Here is a 25,522-nt window from a genome sequence, read left to right on the forward strand (position 1 = left end):
CTCAGCCATTAGAAATGACAAATACCCACCATTTGCTTCAACGTGGATGGAACTGAAGGGAATTATGCTGAGTGAAATAAGTCAATTGGAGAAGGACAAACATTATATGTTCTCATTCATTTGAGGAATATAGATAATAGTGAAAGGGAATAGAAGAGAAGGGAGAAGAAATGGGTAGGAAATATCAGAAAGGGAGACAGAACATAAAGACTCCTAACTCTGGGAAACGAACAAGGGGTGGTGGAAGGGGAGGAGGGTGGAGGGGTGGGGGTGAATGGGTGACGGGCGCTGAGTGGGGGCACTTGATGGGATGAGCACTAGGTGTTATTCTGTATGTTGGCAAATTGAACACCAATAAAAAATAAATTTATTATTAATAAATAAATTTATTTATTATAATAAACGACAAATACCCACCATTTGCTTCGATGTGGAGGGACCTGGAGGGTATTATGCTGAGTGAAATAAGTCAATCGGAAAAGGACAAACATTATATGGTCTCATTCATTTGGGGAATATAAAAATTAGTGAAAGGGAATAAAGGGAAAGGGGAGAAAATGAGTGAAAATATCAGTGAGGGTGACAAAACATGAGAGACACCTAACTCTGGGAAATGAACAAGGGGTAGTGGAAGGGGAAGTGGGCGGGGGGTTGGGGTGACTGGATGATGGGCAATGATGGGGGCACTTGGCAGGAGGAGCACGGGGTGTTACGCTATATGTTGGCAAATTGAACTCCAAAAAAAAAAATTTTTTTTAATAAAAATAAACCATGGAATGGACAAGAAAAAAAAAAGCCAGGGATCCCTGGGTGGCGCAGCGGTTTGGCGCCTGCCTTTGGCCCAGGGCGCGATCCTGGAGACCCGGGATCGAGTCCCACGTCGGGCTCCCGGTGCATGGAGCCTGCTTCTCCCTCTGCCTATGTCTCTGATTCTCTCTCTCTCTGTGTGTGACTATCATAAATAAATTTTTAAAAATTTTTTTGAAAAAAAAAAAGCCAGGCTTTAAAACTGTTATGTACAAGGACATCTGGGTGGTTCAGTGGTTGAGCGTCTGCCTTAACCTCAGGGCATGATCCCGGGGTCCTTGGGATCAAGTCCCACATCAGGCTCCCTTCAGGGAGCCTGGTTCTTCCTCTGCCTGTGTCTCTGCCTCTCTCTGCATGTCTCTTATGAACAAATAAATAAAATCTTTAAAAAATAATAAAATAAAACTGTATGTACAGCCTAATGATCACAATGCCACCTCATAATTTTTCAAGATCTTAGCCAAGTAAATGCTAAAAGAGAGAAACAACATAGGCATAGTAAAAGTAACTACAAGGAAATACACCAAGATATTGTCAGAAGTGATTGTTTTTCTTCTCTCTCCTAATCTCTATTTTCATGTTTTCTTTAATGGGCATGTGCCTTATTACTTACACTCTCATGGACATAAAGGAATTGTCCACATCCTTCCTATGAATCAAAATGAAATACTTTTTTATGAAGGACATGTACTGCCATTGTTCCTGGGACTCTAAAGTTTTATGATATTCTAGCACAAAAACTGCAGGATGGCAGCTTGTTACGCAAACTCTCCTCTGCCTTCTTTTCTCCACCAGCTTCCTTTTTCCTCATATTCTCTAAATGTTTCAAACTAAAGAAATTCCATTGGTCCTCTCTACACCCACTTCCCCCCTTTTTACCTGGAATCATTCCCACCTCACTTCTGTAGAGTGGAGACAATGCCCCAGAAACACTGTTCCCAGTCTCAGTGCCCTGAGTTCTCCCCCAGGTCCCCGGCACAACAAACATCCAGCAAACTGTTCTAGAGACAGCCAAAGTTCTGCTCCAATACTTCTCAGGTTGGAGGCAGGGAATGAAAGCAGCTTAGGGAAACTTGGAGCCATGGAAAAAAGGTGGGAGATGTTTAGAACTCCAACACAGGATCTTTTTGTGTAATAATAGTTTGTGTACAATAAAGATTCAGACTTCTTTATGGCAAATTGGAGGCCTCAACTTCCTGTTCTAGGACCTATATTGAATGAATGAATGAATGAATGAATGAATGAATTAGATTTCCCAGGATCCTGCAATGACATAGCTGATCAGGGGCCCAAAGCAGCAGCTTGGTGGGGGTGGGGTAGCACTGAGGGAGAAAGAAGTTGGTCACTTGGTACGAAAATGAGCCCTGAGACTAAGGCATGCAGTGATCCTATAATATGGCTAGTTGAAGTGTGGCCAGTGGAGGGCACCATTATCATCACCTGGGAGCTTAATAGAAATGCAGATTCTCAGGCCCCACCCAAAGGCTACTGGATCAGAATGTGCATTTTAACAAGATCCCCAATGATGCACATATACATTAGAGTTTGAGAAACACTGCCTTAGAACCCACACACTGATTCACTAAGATAGAGCTAATTAATGCCTCTGCTCTTCTGTACTTCTATCAAACCTCAAGAAGTTTGATGTTTCTTTACTACAAGAGCTGCCCTCAATTCTAGCCTCCCTCCAAAGACTCTCAAAGAATGGACCCTGATTTTCTCCAGGCCTCACCTTCACTCTACACAGGTTTGAGCCGAGCACTGCTCAACCCGTGGCAGGTGGAGTTACATGCTAATGTCCCCAGGCACAATCACTGGTTTTAAAGTACAGAGGCAACCAAAAAGACAACACAAAAGAAGAAAATACTCTTAAAATGTGGTATGGCCAAGTAAAATTAAGACCAATCGCCATCATTTGCAAAACCTCTTTATCATATGTGCCTAATGACCATGGAATACAATCATGATCAAGAAATCATTTAATGTGCAGCTGATTACTTTGCAAAGGTTTTAATTCAATTACATGAAAGTAATCCCAACCTCACAGTCAAGACCACACTTTGGACTTCTGCCCTCAAATCACCAGGATGGACAGGAGAATAGATTCCCTGCTTGGAACTTAAAAATGGTAATAGAGCTTTTTACTCTTAAATATAGGCTGTAGTTTTGGTAAAAGAGAAAGAAAAGGTCTTTAAGCACTGCTGGGACTTGGAAGGAGCTTGTTGTGGGCACCAGTCTCTACCTATCTTTCTATGTCGAACTGAAATTCCCATTCTTGGAGAATCTCTGTCAGAAATCATCACTCTCTATTATGTTTCTCATGGCATTTTCTTTAGACTTTTTTTTAATTTATTTATGATAGTCACAGAGAGAGAGAGAGAGAGAGAGGCAGAGACATAGGCAGAGGGAGAAGCAGGCTCCATGCACCGGGAGCCTGACGTGGGATTCAATCCCGGGTCTTCAGGATCGCGCCCTGGGCCAAAGGCAGGCGCCAAACCGCTGTGCCACCCAGGGATCCCTTCTTTAGACTTCTATTAAAGGTCTTAAGGAGGTAAGATAATTTATCTATTAGGAACCCAGGCTTTCCAGCATAAATATGTGGGTCTAGATTCCCCCTCTGCTGAAGGAAAAATTCCAAGTTCATTCTATGAGGCCAGAATTACCCTAATACCAAAAACCAGATAAAGACACTACAGGGGCGCCTGGGTGGCTCAGGTGGTTAAGCATCTGCCTTCGGCTCAGGTCATGATCCCAGGGTTCTGGGATCAAGCCCCACATCAGCTCCCTGCTCAGAGGGGAGTCTGCTTCTCCCTCTTCCTCTGCCCATCCCCCCACTACCTTGTTCGTGCTTGCTCTGTCACTCTCTCAAATAAATAAATAAAATCTTAAAAGAAAAAAAAAATAAAGACACTACAAAAAAAGAGAACTACAGGCCAATATCTTTGATGGGCATAGATTAAAAAAACCTTCAACAAATATTAGTAAACTAATCCAACAATACATTTAAAAAAATCATTCACCACAATCAAGTGGAATTTATTCTAGGGATGCAAGAGTGGTTCAATATTTGCAAATCAATCAACATGATATATCACATTAACAAGAGAAAGAATAAAAAAAAAAAAAACAAGAGAAAGAATAAAAACCATATGACCATCTCGATTGATGCAGAAAAAGTATTTGACAAAGTACAAAATCTACTCATGCTAAAAACTCAAAGTAGGTTTAGAGAAAACATGCTTCAACATAAAAAAAAATTACAGGTAACATCATAATGGTGAAAAATTGAAAGCCTTTCCTCTAAAATCCGGAAGAAGACAAAAATGCCCACTCATCACTTTTATTCAACATAGGACTGGAAGTCCTGGCCACAGCAATCAGACAAGAAATAGAAATAAAAGGCATCCAAATTAGTAAGGAAGAAGGAAAACTTTCACTATTTGTAGATGACATCCACACTATATATAGAAAACCCTAAAGACTCCACAAAAACAACTACTAGAACTGATAAATTAATTCAGTTTAGTTGCAGGATACAAAATTAATATGCAGATATGTGTTGCATTTTTATACACTAATAATGAAATAGCAGAAAGAGAAATTAAGAAAACAATTCCATTTACAATTGTACCAGAAAGAAAAAAAATATCTAGAAATAAACTTACCCAAGGAGACAAAAAAACTTCTAAAACTATAAAACAATGATTAAAGAAATTGAAGATGACACATGAGATATCTCATACTCACGGATTGAGAGAATCAATACTGTTAAAACATCCATACTACCCAAAGCAATCTACATATTTAATGAAGTCCTCAACACTATTTTTCACAGAACTAGAACAAATAATCATAAAATCTGTAGGAAACCACAAAAGACCCCAAATACCCAAAGCAATCTTGAAAAAAAGAAATAAAACTGAGGTACCACAGCCTCAGATTTCGAGATATACTACAAAGCTATAACACTATAAACAGTATATTACTAGCACAAAAATAGACACATAGGTCAATAGAATAGAATAAAGAGCTCAGAAATAAACCCACAATTTTATGGTCAATTGATTATGTCATAGATTATGACAAAGGAGGCAAGACTATCCAATGGAAAAAAGATAGTCTCTTCCACAAATGATGTTTGGAAACTAGACAGGTACATGCGAAAGAATGAAACTGGACTACTTTCTTACACCATACAAAAAAATAAACCCAAAATACATTAAAGACCTACATGTGATACTCGAAGCCATAAAATTTCTAGAAGAAAATACAAGCAATAATTTCTTTGACATTACCCTTAGAAATAGTTTCCTAGATATGTATCTTCTGGCAAAGGAAACAAAAGCAAAATTAAATGATTGATACCACACCAAAATAAAAAGCATAACAAGGGAAACAATCAAGAAAACAAAAAGACAACCTACTGAATGGGAGAAGATATTTGCAAATGACACATCTGACAAGCGGTTGATACTCAAAATATACAAAGAATTTATACAACTCAACATCAAAAAAATGTCCATTTAAAAATGGACAGAGGACATGAATAGTTGTTTTTCAAAAAAGACGTACAAATGGCCAACAGACACATGAAAAGATGCTCAACATGACTCATCATCAGGGAATGTAAATCACAACCACAATGAGATAGCACCTCTCACCTGTCAGATTAGCTAAAATCAAAAACACAAGAAATAATAAGTGTTGGGGATGATGTAGAGAAAAAGAAATCCTCATGCACTGTTGGTGGTAATGCAAGCTGGTACAGCTACTGTGGAAAATGGCATGGAGCTTCCTCAAAAAAATAAAAATAGAACTACCATATGACCTAATAAGTCCACTACTGAGTATTTACCCAAAGAAAACAAAAACACTAATTTAAAAAGTATATGCCCCCTTATGTTTATTACAGCATTATTTATAATAGCCTAGATATGGAAGAAACCCAAGTGTCCCTTGATAGATGAATGAATAAAGAAAAGGTGGTAGGGGCACCTGGCTGGCTCAGTCAGTGAAGCATGCAACTCTTGATCTCAGGGTTGTGAATTCAAGCCCCATATTGGGCATACAGCTTACTTAAAAAAATAAAATAAAATAAAGAAAGAAGAGGTGGTATATATATTCAATGGAATACTACTCAGCCATACAAAAAGAATAAAGAATAAGATCTTGCTGTTTGTAACAACACGGATGGATCCAAAGAGTATAATGCGGGATCCCTGGGTGGCTCAGCAGTTTGGCGCCTGCCTTTGGCCCAGGGCGCGATCCTCAAGACCCGGGATCAAGTCCCACATCGGGCTCCTGGTGCATGGAGCCTGCTTCTCCCTCTGCCTATGTCTCTGCCTCTCTCTCTCTGTATGACTATCATAAGTAAATAAAATTTTAAAAAAAGAAAAAAAGGAGTATAATGCTAAGTGAAATAAGTCTGTCAGAGAAAGACAAATACCATATGATTTCACTCATTTGGTTAAGAAATAAAACGCATGAACAAAGAAAAAGACAAACAAAAATAGACTCTTAAATACGAAGAACAAATTGGTAGTTGCCAGTGGGGAGGTTGGTGGGAGGATGGGTGAAATAGGTGAAAGGGATTAAGAATATACTTATGATGAGCACTAAGTAACATACGGAACAGCTGAATTCTTGGGGTACCTGAGTGGCTCAGTCTGTTAAGCATCTGACTCTTGACTTTGGCTCAGGTCAAGATCTCAGTGTCATGTGATCTAGCCCTATGTCAGTCTCTGCACTCAACGCAGAGTCTGCTTGTCACTCTCCCTGCCACCCACCCCCTTCACCTTGCCCTCGGTCTCTCTCTAAAAATGAATAATATATTTAAAAAAATAGAATTATTCAATCATTATATTATACATCTGAAACTAACATAACACTATATGTTATTTACCCTTGACTAGAATAAATTCCCCTTCTTCCTATACTCCTAGCTCTGTGACCTTGGCCAAGTCACTTCCCTCCACAGCTATAAGATGCAGAAACCTCTATCACAGGTTTCTTGTGAAGATTACATGGGACAGTGCCTGGCACATAATAATCAATGTTTATTTGATTTATGTCATATATGATGGTCAACTGACCATAAACTATGAGCTATTATTATTAGCACTTCACAGGGTCTGGTTTCAATTAGAGTGTGTTGTATACAAGTCTGTCTTCCTCACTAGACTGTGAGCAAACTGTTTATAGTCCCACACATCTGGCATAGGGACATAATGGTAGACACACAATGATATTCATCAAATTGCTTTGAAGGTATGCCAGAAAGAGAAAAAGGAGAGTGCTGGGAACAAATTTAATGTACTTTATGATTTTATCCAGGGCCTACCCTGCAGTATGTTTTTCTTCTATTACCAGAGTACATTGTCTCAGACTATAAGGTTGCTATTTAACAGGGTTAGGGAGGCACTATTTCTGGAACCAGATGTTCTGTTCAAAGATGGTAAGGTTGTACTATGAGGCATCTGAGATCTCCAGTTTGGCCCCTGGCTGAATGGGGAGTGGGGGCTGAAGTTCTGCTAAGGCTGGACTGGCCAAAGTGGGTGCCCTGGCCACATCAACTCTGAAGCTCACCCACCTAGAAGGGATGCATCTCATTTCTCAGTGTATTCACTTTGAGGGATATCTTAATAGAGCACATAAAAGAGCAGTATATACCAGCAGGATCTCTACTGCAAATTCATAGGTCCCCTTTTATTTATTTGTTTGTTTATTTTGGTAGCACTAAGGTTTATTAAACTGTGTCTCAGTGCAGGTGCTGGGAATTGCCCATGGTGCTCTTGATGTCTAAAGCCCAGATGTTCTGCCAATTCTTGAGCAACGACACTAGGAAATTGACAGCTAAGTGGATGTTGTACACAAGCTCATCATCTGTCATCTTCATGGGACCAATGGCCACTGCCAGACACAGCATGTTCTTCATCTGAAATTTGATTGTAGACTTCACTTCATCCACTTTAGCCACCATGTTCTCACTGTGAGTCAGCAAGGAAGGGAATTTGCCAGCTTTATTCAAGCCTGGGTCCAGGATTTGTGGATCTGCTTGATTAGAGATTCTGAAGCCAAAAAGGCATCATAATACTTCTTAGCCAGCTCCTTGATTTTTTATTCTTGTTGAGTTTCTTTAGCACCTTAATGTCCATGTGGGGAATATCCACAACCTTGGCCTCATCACAGTGCTGCCAGTCCCCCAAAACTCATATGGAGAACTTGGGCTGGGAGTAGACTTAAGCCTGATGGTGCCTAAGAAGTGTCTGTCCTTCACAGCATCATACTTCTTCAAGCTGATCTGCAGCTCCACCCTCTCCAAACATTGCCAGTTCTTAGGCTGGTTCCCCTGCAGGACTTCCCGCACTCCCTGATACAGGGCGTCATGGGAGACTGTGCTGCTTTCAGTGCCACACACCACAATAACCAGAAAAGAGTCATAGATCCCCTTTTAAACCAGCCTCCTGTTTCTTGGATAAACATCAACTAACATAATACTTAGTTTATTAAATATTTGTTGAGTTCCCATTATGTACTGCTAATCCAAAAACAGATAGATTATCATCAGGGTAAGGAGGAGGCAATTCAGAGGGCAAGAATTCAGAGTGGATGAGTATGATGAGCAATGGTTTAGGCGTAAGCAGTGAGGTGTTGTAGAAACATCCAAGACACGCTAATCTAAGGCTCAAAGAGTTGAAGAAAGCTTAAAGCAGGGGATTAACAACCAAGATGAAACTTGGGGAATGACTGCAACAGCTAACATTTACTGAGCACATAGACTATACATCAGACTCTGTTCTGAGAATTTTGCATGCATCTCTTATTTAGTCCCTTATTATAACCTTATGAGGTATATATTATTCTCTTCAATTTACATATGAAGAAACTAAGGCACACAGTTAGTAAATGATGGAGCTGGGATTCAAACCTAGGCAGCTTGGCTCCAGACTGAAGGGGAAGGAGAAGGCTAGATAGGCCTTCAGGGCAGAGGCAAGTGCCATGCATAAAACAGTCTGACCGGGAGGAAAGGAGCAAGGTCACTTGAGGAACTGAAAGTGGCTGGGGGTGGGGACAGAAGTTCAGAGATGACTGGGTCCACTCTGCAGAAACCAGAGACAGGAGATTTCTAGTCTGTGTGATTACTATCCCCGAATCCCTCCTAGCCAAACTCTCTCCCTTTTATAAAAGGGTAAAAATAACACTACCTGGGCTCTACCATAGAAAATGGTCATAAGGACCAAATGAGAAAAATGAATGTGAACTAGCAGTAAAGCACAGATTCCTTCTGACTTTAGATTTCATTAAGTATCATTCATTTCCCCAGTAGCTTCAAGGCTTTGAAATTCAGAATCAACCATGTCAGGGCAGTACCCAGAGCCTCCAGGTGGAGTAACAGTGTGAGAGTACAGAAAGAAAGGCCCACAGACCTTGGGTCCAACCACCTGCATCCACATTTACCACTCACTCACTGTGTGATTCCAAGGCCAGCCACTCTCTCATTATATCAACTCCACCAGCTGGAAAAATGGGAATGATAATGATAGCACTCACCTCTTAAGCTGATGTGAGGAATAAATAATATGCGTATTGTGCTTAGAACAGCTCCCGGCACAGAATAGAGACTTAGTAAACATTAACAGCTACAATTATTTATCATTATTAAGAATCCATTGGCTACTTATCCCACTGCTCTGCATTCTATATGATAAAAACGTGTGGGGAATATCAGAAACTAGAGATAAAAAAGAAGAAGTTCTCCAACCCTACACAATCACACTGCTGCCGGAGACTCTTCTTGGCTCCCATGGGCTGGCAAGCAGCTGGTTCACTGCTGTGGCAGAAAATGCCCAAAAGAGGTAAAAGACAGAGACTGCACACCATCTGTAAAAACCAGGCTGCTCTTATAGTTTTTAGACAAAAATCTAAATATAGTCACTCAGATATGCCTTGTTATTTTAAGTTAAAACTATTTATCTCTTCACCCCTTCACTCCTCTCCCCCTCTCCCATACACATACACACAATCCAAGAAATACTCAGTCTTTTGCAAGACATACTCTGGGGTCCTGTTGTGACAGCTTCTTGCCACATTAACTTCTCTATCTAACTCCTGGCAGAGAAGTCTTTGCTAATTTCACAACAGGAAAGCATGCAGGAAATTTGAGAACAAAACAAATCTACACACAGAGACCAGCATCTTCAGCAAACTCATTGAGGTACAGACCCGAAGCAAGATGACTCTGGACTATAAATGAGGCAGCTACTTCTTAACTGGAAGAAGTCATTTGCCGCTAAACCACCAGATCTGAAAGCAAATTGATCATGAATATTCATGAGCCCCTCCAGCTTGCTCAAGAACCACCCCTGACTAAAATCCCCAGGCTTTGCTTCCCAAAAGGTTTCCCAAAGTTCTTTCTCTGCCTCCCCTCAAAAGGAGAGGGTGGGGAAAGTCCATTTGGGGATTTATGCCTCTTGCTCTTTCAAGTACTTGCTTTTGGTCTGGGCTTTTCAGGGGTTTTTTCCTTTTTTCTTTTTTTTTTTTTTTTTTTTTTTTTGTTGTTGTTGTTGTTGTTCTTAAGGATTCAGATCAAATCAATTTGCTCTTACCCTTTCTATCTTCCATAATTGGCAGCTTTTGTTTTCTTCCTCTTTGCTCTTTATTTTTCAGCCTCTGCTTGCTGTGGTCGGTCTCAGTAAGAGAGGTACTCAAGGAACCGAGATATAACAGACCCTCCGGCTCATGGGAGGGGCTAAATTAGCCAGCCCCGTTTCGGAAGGAACATCAAACCCTATGTCTCTTTCATTGACTCGACTCGACTCGACTGGAAAGAAGAGATTGGCTGAGTCCAGCTGCTCATTTCCCTAAAGACCACGAAGTGTTAGTTACCCGGCTTGTAACTTTCTTGTGCTATTTAAGCAATGTATGTTCAAGTCTCTCTCTCTCTCCTCTCCTCTCTCCTCTCTCCTCTCTCCTCTCTCCTCTCTCCTCTCCTCTCTCCTCTCCTCTCTCCTCTCCTCTCTCTCTCTCTCTCTCTTTGCCTCAGAAATCCATTTTTCTCCTTGAGAAATGTATCTTGGCTGCAAGCAGAAAAGCTATTTACTTAGGGCAGTTTTGAAACCAGAAAGCAAGAAGCTTGTTACCTGATACCCACCGGAAAAACTGTGGGATTCAGTCCTTTCTGCCCCATAAAGCCGATCACCTCTGGTCCTCTGATGAACAATCCCTTTTTGAGGCTCATTAGACCAGAAGAGCAACAGGTCCTGTCACGGATGGACGCTGTGGCAGAAGAAGCCAAGTTATTGGTGGGAAGGCAGAGGAGGCTGCTCCCTGGGAACAGCTATCCAGCTGTACTGATGCAAGCCGTACACCTTTCCCAGGCTAACCTCCTACCTCTGAAGTCTTATGACCACGAATTGCCACACTCAGGTTTTGCCAAAATGACCAAATGCAGATGAGAGGCTAACCAAAACATTTTAAAACTCTGTGTATTAGATATGATTTTGAAATTAGGATAAGACCTAATCCTCCCAGAAGAAGATAAGTACTCAAGGCCCAAAGCCCCTTGGGCAGATTCTCCCTCCACAAGGCTAACACAAATCTCAGGATTATGGATTTGAAAAGATACTACAGACGTGTAGTCTCACCAAGGTGAGAGGCAAGGAAAAGTTAAGCCATCTGCTCATGTTCACAGAGAGAGAGAAAAGAGAGCAGGGAGCACCATGGTCTCTCTTATTTGCTACCATGCTCCCTGGCACCCAATAGAGTTGCTCCACAGTGTAGGCTCTCAATAAATGTTTGATAAACAGTTGAATTAATGAATAAAAAGCAGCAAAGTAGGTTTTCTGATTCCTACTTCATGTTTTTTCTACATTGCCTAACATGAGTATTTGTGTCTAAAAAGAATTACACCATAAGACATTTTTCTTCATATAAACCGTTAAATTGGTGACCATTACAAATTGGTTTTGACTCTCTATAGAAAATATATTGATAAAATATATTGATACTTCAATAAAAAGGCAGGGGATGACTTTTCAGTACAGGCATCTCTGTTAACTTGCACATAGTATATACTCAATAATTCTTTGATGTGTTAATAAATCTGAGTGTGTACAACAAAAGTCTTCTTTTATCTTACTAAATGGTTCATAGTTACAGGACTTTGCATTTATACTAATAACTAATTATGCTAAATGAAAAAATCCATGGATGCCTTCTCCAGAGCCACTTTAGGTTACATTTCTACTAAAGGAATATTGGTTTAATATTGTCCTATTGTGGTAAAATTATTTTTAAGTAAGATAATGAGATATTTTTTAAAATCAGCAATTTTTATAATTGCTTTATGACTGTCTTGGCATCACCATTTTGGAAAAAAATGTGAAAAACAGCATGTCCCCAAAATATCCTGTGAAGTACAGATTGGAAAACAGACTAACAAAGCTAGAAGGAGAAAAGAATGATCAAGTGGAAGATCACAGTGGATGAGGGTTTAGGTGGGAAACAAGCAACAAGCACCAAACATGTCAAAGAGAGCCTCACATTGGGCACTGTGGCAACAGTTCTCCATTTCAACCAAAAATAAAGTTCAAAATAAAGTAAAATAAAATAAAATAAAATTCAAAGCAACTCCTACCATGTTCTACTTAGACATCATATTGTTGACTAAAGGTTACTCTGACAATTGACTCATTTCTCTTTTAATGTCATGTCAGGAGTAAAGTATCCAACTCTGGTTCAACCAGAAAAGATAAAATCTCATATTAATTAGTACCTCATAAAAATTTGAAGTTCACCAGAGTTGACTATATGAGAACCTTCTGACTAAATGTCAAGTGCTTCTTATGGTAACATTTTCTATACTACAGTTAAAACATACTGTCTGATGTTCACACCCTCCTTGGCATATGAAAACACTATATAGTTAAGTAAATATTGCCTCTCATTCATCCAAGAATGATTACAAAACACATGGGGTTTATGTGTGTCTTTTTAAAGGCCTGAAAATTTATCTTAAAAAAATAAACCTTATTTCTGAACAAAAAATTATCATCATCATTATTCATGTTATTTGTAATAGGAAGTAGAAAATAAAAACTACAGTCAGAGGCCCCCCAGGTGGCTTAGTTGGTTAAACATCTGCGTTTGGCTCAGGTCATGATCCCATGATCGAGCCCCACATTGGGCTCCCGGCTCAGTGGGGAGTCTGCTTCTCCCTCTGCTCCTCTGCTCCATGAGCAAGGGCTCATGCTTTCCCTCTCTCTCCCTCTCCTTCCCTCTCTCAAATAAATAAATTAAAAAAGAATTTTTTTTAAACTGCCCTCAGAAGGATGGAGGGAGTTGTTAGAAAGGGGTGAAGATATTTACCTTTCTTTTAATGATAAAAGGATCTTTGATAAATTCTTAGAATGATTAAAGGTTCATTTTTTTATCACTTCAGTCTCTCTCACTGAACTGCCCAGATGATCTTCCTGAAGTGTCTACCAGATAACGTCATCCTCAGGCTTAAAAAGTTCTAGTCTCCTTATTATCCATAAAGCAAAATTCAAATTAAAGCAAAATTCAAATTCTTATCATGGAATATATAAGGTCCCCCCTATGCCTCCATTTTTTTTTAAGATTTTATTTATTTATTCATGAGAGACAGAGAGAGAGAGAGGCAGAGACACAGGCAGAGGGAGAAGCAGGCTCCATGCAGGGAGCCCAACATGGGACTCAATCCCGGGTCTCCAGGATTAGGCCCCAGGCTGAAGGTGGCGCTAAACCGCTGAGACACCCGGGTTGCCCCATCTCTGCCTCTCTAGTTTCATTTCCTGCCAGATCCCTATGCTCAAAAAAAAAAAAAAAAAAAAAATTGTAATTCCAAATCCACAGTCCTTTCAGGACTCTACATTTACACAAGTTGTACCGATGCAAGATACCCTTTTCCAAATTTTCACCTCCTACTTCTTCTGTTGCTCCCTCTGCTCAGAATGTTCTTTCCCCTCTTGTTTACCTGGTCCTCCTACATATCCTTCATGACTCAGCTTATGCATCTAGTCTTCTGTGGGCCTTTGCCTGACCGTTCTCTTCTTTCTCCCCCAAACACAGCACTGAACCACAAAAGAGATGCCACTCATATTATCACGATTTCATTAATAGCTCAGGCCATAAACCTTGGAGTCACATTGAATTCTCTTTCCTCCCAATCTAAGTCCAGTCCTTTACCAAATTCTGTGGGTTCCATTTTCAAAATATATCCTGAACCTAATTCCTAATCACCTCCACTACTACCACACTAGCTCAAACCACATCACATCTCACTTGGTTTACTGTGATAGCCTTCTCACTGCTCCCCCAGATTCTGCTTTTAACTCTTTTTAGTCCATCCTCAACCCAGCACCTATAGTGATTTAGTTAAAACAAAAGATTATGTGATTCCTCTGCTCCACATCTTCCAATGGCTCCCATCTACCCCAAGGAAACCTAAAGTCCTTCTGACAGCCTACGAGGCCCTACCTGGCCTTCTCTCCACTTCTTTGGCTTTCTTTCCCACTACTTCTCTCTTCTTGCTCCCTCTGTCCCAGCCTCATCGTCTTTGCACCTGCTGTTCCTTCTGCCTGGAATGTTATTCTCCCAAATACCCACACAACTCATTCTCTCATTCCTTGTAGGTCTTTACTAAATTATCATCTTCTACCTCAATTCAAAATTGTGATCTCTAAATACTATTTTCCATGAAAATAAACCAAAGCTCTTTGGGGAAATGGGTGATTCCAAGTCTGAGGCAGAAAGTATCTGAGATTGGAATATTTTGTCATATCAGAAAGCAAAGACACTATATAAAACCACTAGGGTTGTGTCAAACTCAAGAGCTGAAAGAAATAACAATTAGAACAGCAATAAGAAAAATAACTACAATGGATGCAAACACATCAGATATGTTGATACCTACATGTTCATAACAATAATCTAAAGAAACCATTGTCCATAATTGGAACCAATTCATTATTTGGAAAACAAATAAAAGGAGGAAATATTAAAAATCAACATGCCTTTGCTGCACAGAGTGTACCACAAATGACCGTGATGAGGGAAGGTTTCTCCTTAAAGTATTCCAGATAATGAAAGCATAAAATTGATAGCATTAGAGTATCACCATTGTACAAATAAAGTACTGAATAAAGTACTGAAGCTGAGTAATAATCATCAATGGCTGCTGACGTCACAAAAGGAGGTACAAGCAGCACTGAAGGCTTTCTGATAGAAGCACACACACACCTTCTAAAGCAGTCTTGCAAAAAACTGAAGCTCTAAATCCATACCAGTCTACAGAAAATATAGGACACAGAAAACCATGTTAGAAGACACTTCCAGAATACAATCAGTAAAATTTAGTCTGGAGGAAATACTACAAAACAGTCTAAGTTCTTTAAGAAGTAAGCGTCAGGGAAGACAAAAGAGGATAGGGTAACTACAGAATAAAAGAGGTTTAAAACATATACTAACCAAATGTGCTATCTGGATCTTGAAATTCTGATTCAAATCAATTTAAAAGAAACTCCAAGACAACTGAAGAAATTTGAATACTATTTGGAAATTATTTTATAATATTAAAGAACTATTTGTTTTTAAAGGTTTTTAATAGTATTGTGTCTGTAATTTTTCAGAAACCCATGTCCTTTGCAGATATATATATATATAGAAATATGTTCAAAAGAAATGTAGGATGAGCATTGAAAAGAAGAAACACAGGTAAGGAACAGCTAAAACAAGAGTGGGGATAAGGTGACCATTCCTGAAGGAGGATGATGGGTACATGGGGATTTGATTTACTATTTTCTCTACTTTGTGTGTTTGGAATTTTCTGGTAAGAATCTCAGGCAAAAAGTGGGAGGTTATCTGATAATATGCAATAGCTATATGAGGGAATTGCTCCAGGGACTTAAAGAACACAGATGAATATTCACTGAGTCACTAAGTCATATATGCAAAACCAGCCTGGGGCTGAAAGGTGACAAAGTGCAGTGAAAAAAAATTGCCACAGTCTGGCAAGATGATGACCACAAAATAGGCTGAGCATTTCATTTAAGTAGCAAATAGAAGAAAGATCATCTGCAAGACAAATAAAATTGAAAAACAAACTGGTCAAAATTGAAAAGCTGTTATGCCAGTGGAAGCCAGAAAAATATATTCACTGTGCTGTTTGTAGCACAATAATCAGGCACTCTCTCCAATATGCAATATCCACAGTGTGGTTTGACAACTTGAAGAACTCTCTATACACCCAACAATGACCAAGCAAGCAGGAATCACATAAATCGGACAGAGTAGTGATGGTAGGGTCTGGGTCATGATAGGGAAGATTGCTGGCAGGATGGAACAGAAGATGGGCATTCTAATCTCACCAAACAATAAATGACCTCTCATGCTGGCAAAAAGAAGAAGAAGAAAGAAGAAGAAGAAGAAGAAAAGAAGAAGAAGAAGAAGAAGAAGAAGAAGAAGAAGAAGAAGAAGAAGAAGAAGAAGAAAAGAAGAAGAAGAAGAAGAAGAAGAAGAAGAAGAAGAAGAAGAAGAAGAAGAAGAAGAAGAAGAAGAAGAAGAAGAAGAAGAAGAAATAGACCCGAGCTCATCTTCTTTCACCCCATACAAACCAAGATATTAAGTCAGTACTATTTGGTGTTGGTGTATAAATATTCAACAAACAAAATTTGCCAGGATATTTTGAAAATCATATGAAATTTTCTTGATACTATACATCATGCTTTGACAATATATACATATTTGACAATATATACAATATATACATATACAATATATACATGGCTTATCAAAAGGGAAACACAAAATAGTTTAACTGGATTGAATTTTACTTCTCTTCCATTAGTATAACCTCTGCACTGACTCCATCTGCCTGCTTACAGTTATTCAGAGATGATAAGAACCCCTGTGAAGGGTAGAAAATTGGGAATAAGGGTGGATCTCAAAGTAGTTAGAATGCACATTGGTTCAGAAAATGCCCCTTCCCTTCTTTTATGAGAAAAATAGGAGAGACGCTGTCTCTGCAAGCAGAGCCAGGATTCTTAACCTTGGCTTACACATTAAAATCACTTGGGGCACTTAAATATTAATGCCCATCCCTACCTTCTGAGATTAGGATTTAATTTGGTCTGGGATAGGGCTCAGGTAAAGTTTGTTGTTTGCTTGTTTTGTTTTTTAAGGGCCTAGATGCCTTTTTTTTTTTTTTTAAGTAGGCTACATACCCAACTTGGGGGATGAACTCATGAACCTGAGATCAAGAATCACATGTTCTACCAACTAAGCCAGCCAGGCACCCCAAGGGCCTAGATGATTTTAATGTGCTGTTAGGGCTTCAGAATTAAGGAGATTTAGGTTCAATTCTTAATGTGTGATGTTAGACAAGTTAATGAGCCTCTCTGAACCTCAGTTTCTTTATCTGTAAAATAAAGATTTTGTTTTTAATCTATATCACAGAGGCACTGTAAGGGGAAAAGGAGAAAAAATATGTGAGAACGCCCAACAGAGACTCTAATACATGGCTGGTACTCAACAATTATGAGTTCCTTTCCTATTAATTTACATGCTAGATCTATGTTTAGATTAAACAAAACATCTCTTCTATGTCTCTTACTTTTTCCCCTCTAACATCTTCCATTTGTTTATCAGAAGTATAGCCAAAGGGCCCCTGAAGAGAATGAAAGCAGAAGTCCCTTTCATCCTATAGCACAAAGGATTTCCCTATCATCCCCTTCCCCAAATATAAAGCAATCCTATACGTTCAACAGCAACTGTGGACTGAGGCCATGTTAAGAGATGGGAATGGGTAGTGAAGTATGACCTGAGATCACCCACAACTTTCCAGGATAAGCCTTAGTAGTCAGAGGAATGCCCTGAACCCTGAGCTAGAGAAATCCCTTGTTTGATGCAGAATGTCCAGCTCTTCCAACAGAGTATTATGTGATCAAACAGTAGTATCAGAAGAAGGCAATCCTCAAGCAGCCTGGGTGGCTCTTCAGTCCAGGGCCTGATCCTGGAGACCTGGGATTGAGTCCCACGTCGGGCTCCCTGCATGGAGCCTGCTTCTCCCTCTGCCTGTGTCTCTGCCTCTGTGTGTGTGTGTGTGTGTGTGTGTGTGTGTGTGTGTGTGTGTCTCATGAATGGATGAATAAAAAAAATTAAAAAAAAAAAAGAGGAAGAAGAAGGCAGGCCTCAAGCACACATCACAGCAACTGTAAGCAGAGCAGACCTCAAGAAGGAGTTTGCAGAATTGAAAGGAAGATCCCAAACTATAGATCAATGTGTAACCTGACCCCAGTGCTTGATGGAACCTATGTGGCATAGGGATTATAGTAGTTTACATCAAGTATCTCACAACTGATTCATAACCACTCTTATCTGAGCTACAAGAACTGCCCCCATCTCTTCCCCTGTATGAATTGAAATTTCTTATATTTTCTGTTGAAATATCCTCTTTACCTCCTTCACCCTATTACCCCAACCCCAAGTGCCCCAATTCCTCTAAACATCTCAGAGGTCTGTAGAAACAATGAGTGAACTGTCACTCCATTACAGTAAGATTTTATGGCCACTTTAAGAGGCAGTCCCCCAAATCAGGTATGATAACTAATAACAGCTGTAACTTCTTTTAGATCAAAGATGTTCATTTCCAAAACAGTAATCATTATCTATGAAAGTCTAATCAATGTATAAAAGTTCTAACTTTATAAATTTTTAAAATTTAAATATTTTTTAAACATTACATTTAGAGATGGTAAATAGATTACTGGTTGCCAGAGAGTCATTGGGGGTGGAGAGAAGGTTGAATAAATGAAACATAGGGGATTTTAGGGTGGTGAAACTACTCAGTATAATATGTAGTAGTAGATACATGAAATATGCATTTGTCAAAACTGATAGAAAATTTAAGGACAAAGAATGAGCCTTAATGTATACAAATTAAAAAAAAAAAAAACATTCAGGAGGTTAAGAATCCCAGAGTGGAATGTAGATCGTGACAAAGGAATCTAACTGCAAATATATGGAAAAACCTCACTGGGGGCACTTGGGTGGCTCAGTTGGTTAAGCATCTGACTCTTGATTTTGGCTCAGGTCATGATCTCAGGGTCCTGGGATCCAGCCCTGCACCAGGCTCCCCGTTTAGTGGGGCATCTGCTTGAAATTATCTCTCCCCCCTCCCTCTGTGCCTCCCTCCCCCACTCATATGTGTGCACATTCTCTCTTTCTTTCTCTTTCTCTCAAATAAATCTTTAAAAAAGAAAAAGAAAGAGAAAGAAAGAAAGAAAGAAAGAAAGAAAGAAAGAAAGAAAGAAAGAAAGAAAGAAAAAGAAAATGTCACTGAAGGAAGAAAGGAAAAGGGATGCTGAATCTGGAAAGAAGTGAAGTTTGCAAGACTAAAAACAAAAGGAACTGTTCAAAAATGCATTACTTGATAAAGCTTCCCATGGGGTTACAGGTTCATAGTTCTGAGACCACTGTACATAGTAGGGTAGAACAATGGATGACAGTGGGCTTCAGTATTCTTACTGCTGGAGTAGAAGTTTACAAAGGCAAAGGGAGGTGGCTAGAATGACCCAAGTGGTAATGTGCTATATTTGGGGACATCAGTATGAACTCATGTTTACTTTAATATACAGATTGCTTAATGCAGCAATATTTACAGTTGCAAGGTTTAGAGTAAGTAAATACTTCCTTGCTCTGTGGCTGAGAGGGCCTCTAAAAATGATACTCAAGTAGCAATAAGCAAAGCAGCCCCTCAATCTTTCTGTTCTAAAACCATTCTCCAATAAAAGGAACCGGAACTCCCTTCAGAACTGGCAATTCTAGGGGATCCCTGGGTGGCTCAGCGATTCTAGTACCAGGTGGGAAATATACAAGGTGAGCCTAGAGTATCACAGTGCCAGAAAGTGAGGGAATGATAAAAAAAAAAAAAAAAATGCATAGTGATGTGAGAGATCAAGCTGACACAGGAAAGACCCAATAGCCAAAACCGGAAGACTCTGAGCAACAAAATAAAATAGTATTCAATTATAACCCAAAGTATAAAACAAATATCCCTGAGTTTATACTGATATAAATTATTGAATAAATAAATGAGGGAGAATGGACAGATCTCCTGACAAGAAGAATTCCAAGTAACTTATGTGGACACTCTGCCTTCTAGAAGATAGAGCCTAATAGTCCCTAAGTCTGGGCTAAACTTATTTGCCGCCTCCTACAGAGTGAAGTATGGGAAGGGAAGAAGAAAGAGTAATTTTACAATAGAAACACCTGACAAACACTACCTCAGCCAGATGATCATGAAAACATCAACAGCGATAGATCATGCTGATGATAGTATATGCCCTTGGTGTGATGTGATAAAAATGGCACTTCACTTCTGTGATTAAACTGCATAACTTCAGTATAATTATGAGAAAGGCATCAGACAAATATCAGTTGAGGAATATTCTATAAAATACCTAATCAGTACTTCTAAAAACTGTCAAGGTTATCAAAAACAAGGAAAGTCAGGCAGCCCCAGTGGCTTAGCAGTTTAGCACCGCCTTCAGCCCAGGATGTGATCCTGGAGACCCAGAATCGAGTCCCACATCGGGCTCCCTGTATGGAGACTGCTTCTCTCTCTGCCTGTGTCTCTGCTTCTCTCTCTCTCTCCCTCTCTCTCTTTCTCTGTGTCTCTAATAAATAAATAAAATCTTAAAAAAAGAAAGTATTAAAAATTTAAAAAAACAAGGAAAGTCTGAGAAAATATCACAACCAAGAGGAGTCTAAGAAGACATGAGGATTAAATGAAATATGGGATCCTGGAACAGAAAAGGACATTGCATAAAAACTAAGGAAATCTGAATAAACTATGAACCTTAATAATGTAATATTAATGTATCAATAATGGTTGATACATACAGTATACAGTAATAATAATGTATCGATATTGGTTCATTGATTGTAACAAATGTACCACACTAATTTAAGATGTTAATAACAGGGGGTACTGGGTAGGAAGTATAACGGGAACTTGCTGTACCATCTTCATAACTTAAGTTTGACTTACATAACATAAGCCAAAAACCACTCTAAAATAAAAGATTCATTTTTTACAATGTTAAGTTAAACAACATATAGGTGTTTAAACCCAGCTGTTGTACAGAGACCCCCTTGCTGAAGTACATCTTTATTAAAGTAACTGCTAAATGCATATAGTTTTGCAAAAGCATTTGTTACACATGATTTCTTGTTTAAACAAAATTCATTATATCTACATCCAGCAAAGCAAAGTTAACTCAGGCTGTGTGCCAAGACATGGAAATAGCCTTGTTATATAGATTCAATGTGATCATTGTAGCGCTCAAATCTTTCTAACCATGACACACATTATTCCCATTAGTTTAAAAGTTAAAAAAAAAAAAAAAGCCTCTAAGTTGATTCTCTACTGACTCGAAAAGTTTCCAAATAAGTATCTCTAGGGAGAGGTCAGAAACTCTGAGACCAGGGGAGGGCAGGAAGGAGTAGCAATGGCTGGTTCCAGATTTGAAAAATAATAATAATAAAAGGAAGGAAAATGCCTACGTTTCTCCAGAGGGCCAACCTCAAATGGGAACACTGCCAGAAAACTTAAAGTAGCTCTGAGAAGGAAAAGAGCTAGAGTTAAGAAAAACTTACTACACCTTACAAACTCTAAGTGCCCAGGATTTTACTGGCTAAAGCAAACAAGACTCCAAAGTGCCTAGGTCTCTGTCTTCAGAATTCTGGACATTACTACTCCCCGGAGGCAGGATAAATTTCTAAAGAACACATGGCCTCTAGGATTTTATGATCAAAACTTTCACAGCATGGCTCACACACCCAGTTTTTGAAGACAATAATAGCCCACAATACCAGGCCAGTCGATAGCAGGAAGCTTGATATTGCCTCCACCTTTGCAGAAATCAGCCAGGGGTGACAAAGCCCAGGGACAAAGCCAAAGTCAGGCATCCTGCTCTCCTTTACATTAGGCCCCTTATCCATGGGGTGTGGGGGTGCACAGCAGAACCTGAATAAACAGGAGAGCAGGAAAAGATAAGAGCGGTTTTTCAGACTTTTGACAGCACTACATAGCCTAGGTGGTTCTACCAGCTTGTCCTTCAAGGTCTAGTTTAAAGCTTAAATCTTTAGTCTTCCAGCTAAGCCTCCCTCTTCCAAGTTCTGAGAGCATAATTCTCTTCTCAGAAATGCCAAGTTACTTGGCACTTGCTTAATGCCTTGCATTACTAGCTTCTTTTCATGTGTAATACATCTCACTTATATAACCTAGAGTTGACTTCAAATTCTTTTTTTTTTACTTCAAATTCTTGAATCTGACTGCAATTTTTTTCTTTCCTCCCCATCCATATCCTTTCATATCCTATAGCGCCTAGTCCAGTGTTTTGCACATATCTTAATAAACGGCTGATCTTTTTAAAATATTTTATTTATTCATTCATGAGAGACACAGAGAGATAAGCAGAAACATAGACAGAGGGAGAAGCAGGCTCCCCAGAGGGAGCCTGATGTGGGACTTGATCCCAAGACCCTGGGATCATGGCCTGAGACGAAGGCAGATGCTCAACCACTGAGCCACCTAGCTGCCCCTAAAGAGCTGATCTTGAGTAATTTTTCCGATCTCCCTCAAACTACCATTAAAAAAATTAAATATAAATCAGATCCTTTGTACACCCTATCCTTCTGGTTAGCCACTTAAAATAGCCAGGAGGTTGTCATGATTATGTCCAGCTTACTTTTATGATTGTTGGTTTGAGGTGAGAAGAAATAGGTCTTCCAGCGGTCACCAACAGGGTTATGCATCATCTCCTGCCCAAACTGGTCTTTCACAACTCTGGTCACACAGGACTCCCTGGTTTCCAGACAACTGACTGCTGCATCCTGTTTTGATGCAGGAAGATGATGTTATCTTAACCTCCAGACAGTGACCCCTGATCTGATCCATGAAAATGAATCCAACCCCGGATGCTCAGTCCTAGCACTCACCGCTGCCAGGGCCCTGGATTTGCCCACTCTCCCCTGTCCCATTCATATCTGATTACCTCCCCCATCTTAAGAAAGATAGTATGTATTCTTACCTGAGCTGATAGTATTTGGAAACCGAGGCAGGCACAGGAATTACCAGAAAAAATTCTAATCATTAGATCATCATGCTCACACAGAGTCCAGGGCCTGATGCAAAACAGCATCTTTCCTTTTCCTGTGAGGCTGCTGATCAGTTCATGCACAATTTATCCTAAGGAGCATCATCTCTGCATTCATTTACCGATTTTTCTTTATATATTTATATATTATTTACACTAAATTTTAAACATTTTCATAAGAACTTTAGGAGAAAAAGTTAGAACACTTTAACACATGTACTACTTCCAAGTAAAACTCCTCAGCACATGAACTGGTCACACAAATCTCTCCCAATTCTGAAGTTTTCTGATCTAGTCCAATGTATGTGATCATCCCTATTTTTAAATTCATTGTTTGACATACAACAGGCAATCTTCCACAGTTTAAAAAAAATGAGTTTAGGTTTGCTGAATTATAATTTTTAAAAGCCACTTGGGAGTCTGGAATTATGAAAATTCACATGAAATTGTTGGTAAAACTGGACAACTACGTGAAAAAAGAATGAAACTCAACCACTATCTTACAACATACGCAAAAATTAACTCAAAGTGGATGAAAGACTTGAATGTAATATCTGAAACCAAAAAAATCCTAGAAGAAAACATAGGCAATAAGCTCCTTGACATTGGCCTTGGCGGTGACTTTTTTTAATGTGCCACCAAAAGCAAAGGCAACAAAACCAAAAATAAACAAGTAGAATAACAGCAAATAAAAAGGTTCTGCACAGCAAAGGAAACCATCAACAAAATGAAAAGGCAACCTACCAAATAAGAGAAAGTATTTGCAAATCATATATCTGATAGGGGGCTGATATCCAAAATATATAAAGAACTCCTCCAACTCAATAGCAAATAACAATGTGATTTTAAAATAGCAGAAGATCTGAATAGACATTTTTCCAAAGAAGATATACAAATGAACAACAGGTCTGTGAAAAGAACATCTTTTAATCACCAGGGAAATGCAAATCAAAACTATAGTAAGACATCACCTCATACCTAAGAGAATGGTTCTTTATCAAAAAAAATAAAAATGACAAGTGTTGGAAAAGGTGTCGAGAAAAGGGAACCCTTGTTCATGCTATTGGTAAAACGGTGCATCCACTATGGAAAACAGTATGGAGATTACTTAAAAAATAAAAAATAGAACTACCAGATAATCCAGCAATTCTACTTGTAGGTAATTATCTAAAGAAAATGAAAAGGATATCCTCAAAAGGATATCTGCAACCCCATGTTCATTGCAGCACTAATTACAATAGCCAAGATATGGAAGCAAATTAAGTATCCATCAATGGATGAGTGAATAAAGAAGATGTGGTGTGTGTGTATGTGTGTGTGTGTGTGTGTGTATGTACATATATAATGGAATATTATCCAGCCATAAGAAAAGAATGAGAAGTTGCCATTTGTGACAACATGGATGGACTTCAAGTACATTATGCTAAATGAAATAAGTTAGATAGAGAAAGACAAATACTGTATGATCTCTCTTGTATGTAGAGTCTAAAATAAAACAAAAAAACAAACTCATAGATGCAGAGAACAGATTGGTGGTTGCCAGAGGCTGGGAGTGAGAGGTAAGGAGATGAGTGAGAAGATAAAACCAAAAAAATGTGAATACCTATGGTAAAAAATAAAATTTAATTTTTAGAATATAAATAGAATATAAAAATAAAATTCACCTGCATTAAGTACCATTACAAATAACTCATCTGAGTTGGCAATCAGACGAAAAGATATCTTCCGCACAACACTAAGCATGCTCGTGCAACAATGACAAACAGCATAACACACAGTTTTGCCTGGAAACAGATAGATTGCTTTTGACGTTGATTGCAAGACACATTCTGAATTTCAAATTTCAAAAAATAAAAATCTGTTTTTATCAAGTGCTTTAGAATCAAAGATATACAGACTATATATATTTTCTACATAGAAAATGTCTGTAAGCCTACCCACTCGACTGTTCGCCATGATTTCTTGAGGAAAAACAGAAAATGCATAGAGGTCTCTGCTCTGAAGCCTCTGGAATGACAAGAGAAAGCTGCCAGTTAAGAAAGATGTCTGTGGGAGGAAGGGATGGGGGAGCAAAGGGATCTGTACTCTGCGTGCCATAATACCTTGCAAACTAGTTTTTTCCAGCCTCTATGTTCCAGAGGATAGATAACATGGATTTCACAGAATATGCTCAAATGATATATATGATTAGGGGAAAGTAGAAGGAATTACCAGAAAATACTTCATTAATACTTGACTAACACATAAATTTTTACCACTTGTACAATTGTTTGTTACAATGCTTTGTGTTATGAAATGGGAGCAAGCTAGAACAAAATCAGTGAGGAAAATAATGATTTCCCCCTCTCCTATTTAACTTCCCTAGCCTGGAAAAAAACTGAAAAAGAAACACAATGCTCCCAAACAGCTAATAATATGCTATGATTTATTATACCTATGCTACTCTGCTTGGCCTCCTGCAGAAACCTTGTCATATTCTGCTTTTTGTCTCATTTATGCAAGGAACACATTCAATCTTAAGCCATGGCATTTAGGTG

The 25,522-nt window shown here is 39.0% G+C and overlaps 1 protein-coding gene and 1 pseudogene across 11 annotated transcripts in view; both read right to left on the reverse strand.

Moving 5' to 3' along the window:
* The window catches only part of ENTPD1 (ectonucleoside triphosphate diphosphohydrolase 1), a 132,192-nt gene that overhangs the window by 89,409 nt on the left and 17,261 nt on the right, over nt 1-25,522 (reverse strand). The window contains exons 1-2 of one of the 11 annotated variants that reach the window (XM_072805947.1): nt 10,413-10,546; nt 10,030-10,110 (exon numbers count right to left, since the gene is read on the reverse strand). The exons of 5 other annotated variants lie outside the window; for them this stretch is intronic. Coding sequence is in view for 1 of the 6 variants with exons in the window: in XM_072805943.1 (XP_072662044.1) it covers nt 10,413-10,428 (16 nt within the window). In the remaining 5 variants the exon portion in view is untranslated. Of the gene's footprint in view, nt 1-10,029; nt 10,111-10,412; nt 10,568-10,957; nt 11,083-25,522 lie in introns of those variants that run through there. 5 more of the 11 variants (XM_072805946.1, XM_072805956.1, XM_072805943.1 and 2 more) reach the window with 5 other exon arrangements.
* On the reverse strand, nt 6,614-9,687 carry LOC140620492 (large ribosomal subunit protein uL1 pseudogene; annotated as a pseudogene).

This window comes from Canis lupus, chromosome 29 (genome assembly GCF_048164855.1).
Source record: "Canis lupus baileyi chromosome 29, mCanLup2.hap1, whole genome shotgun sequence".
NCBI classification, from domain to species: Eukaryota; Metazoa; Chordata; class Mammalia; order Carnivora; family Canidae; genus Canis; species Canis lupus.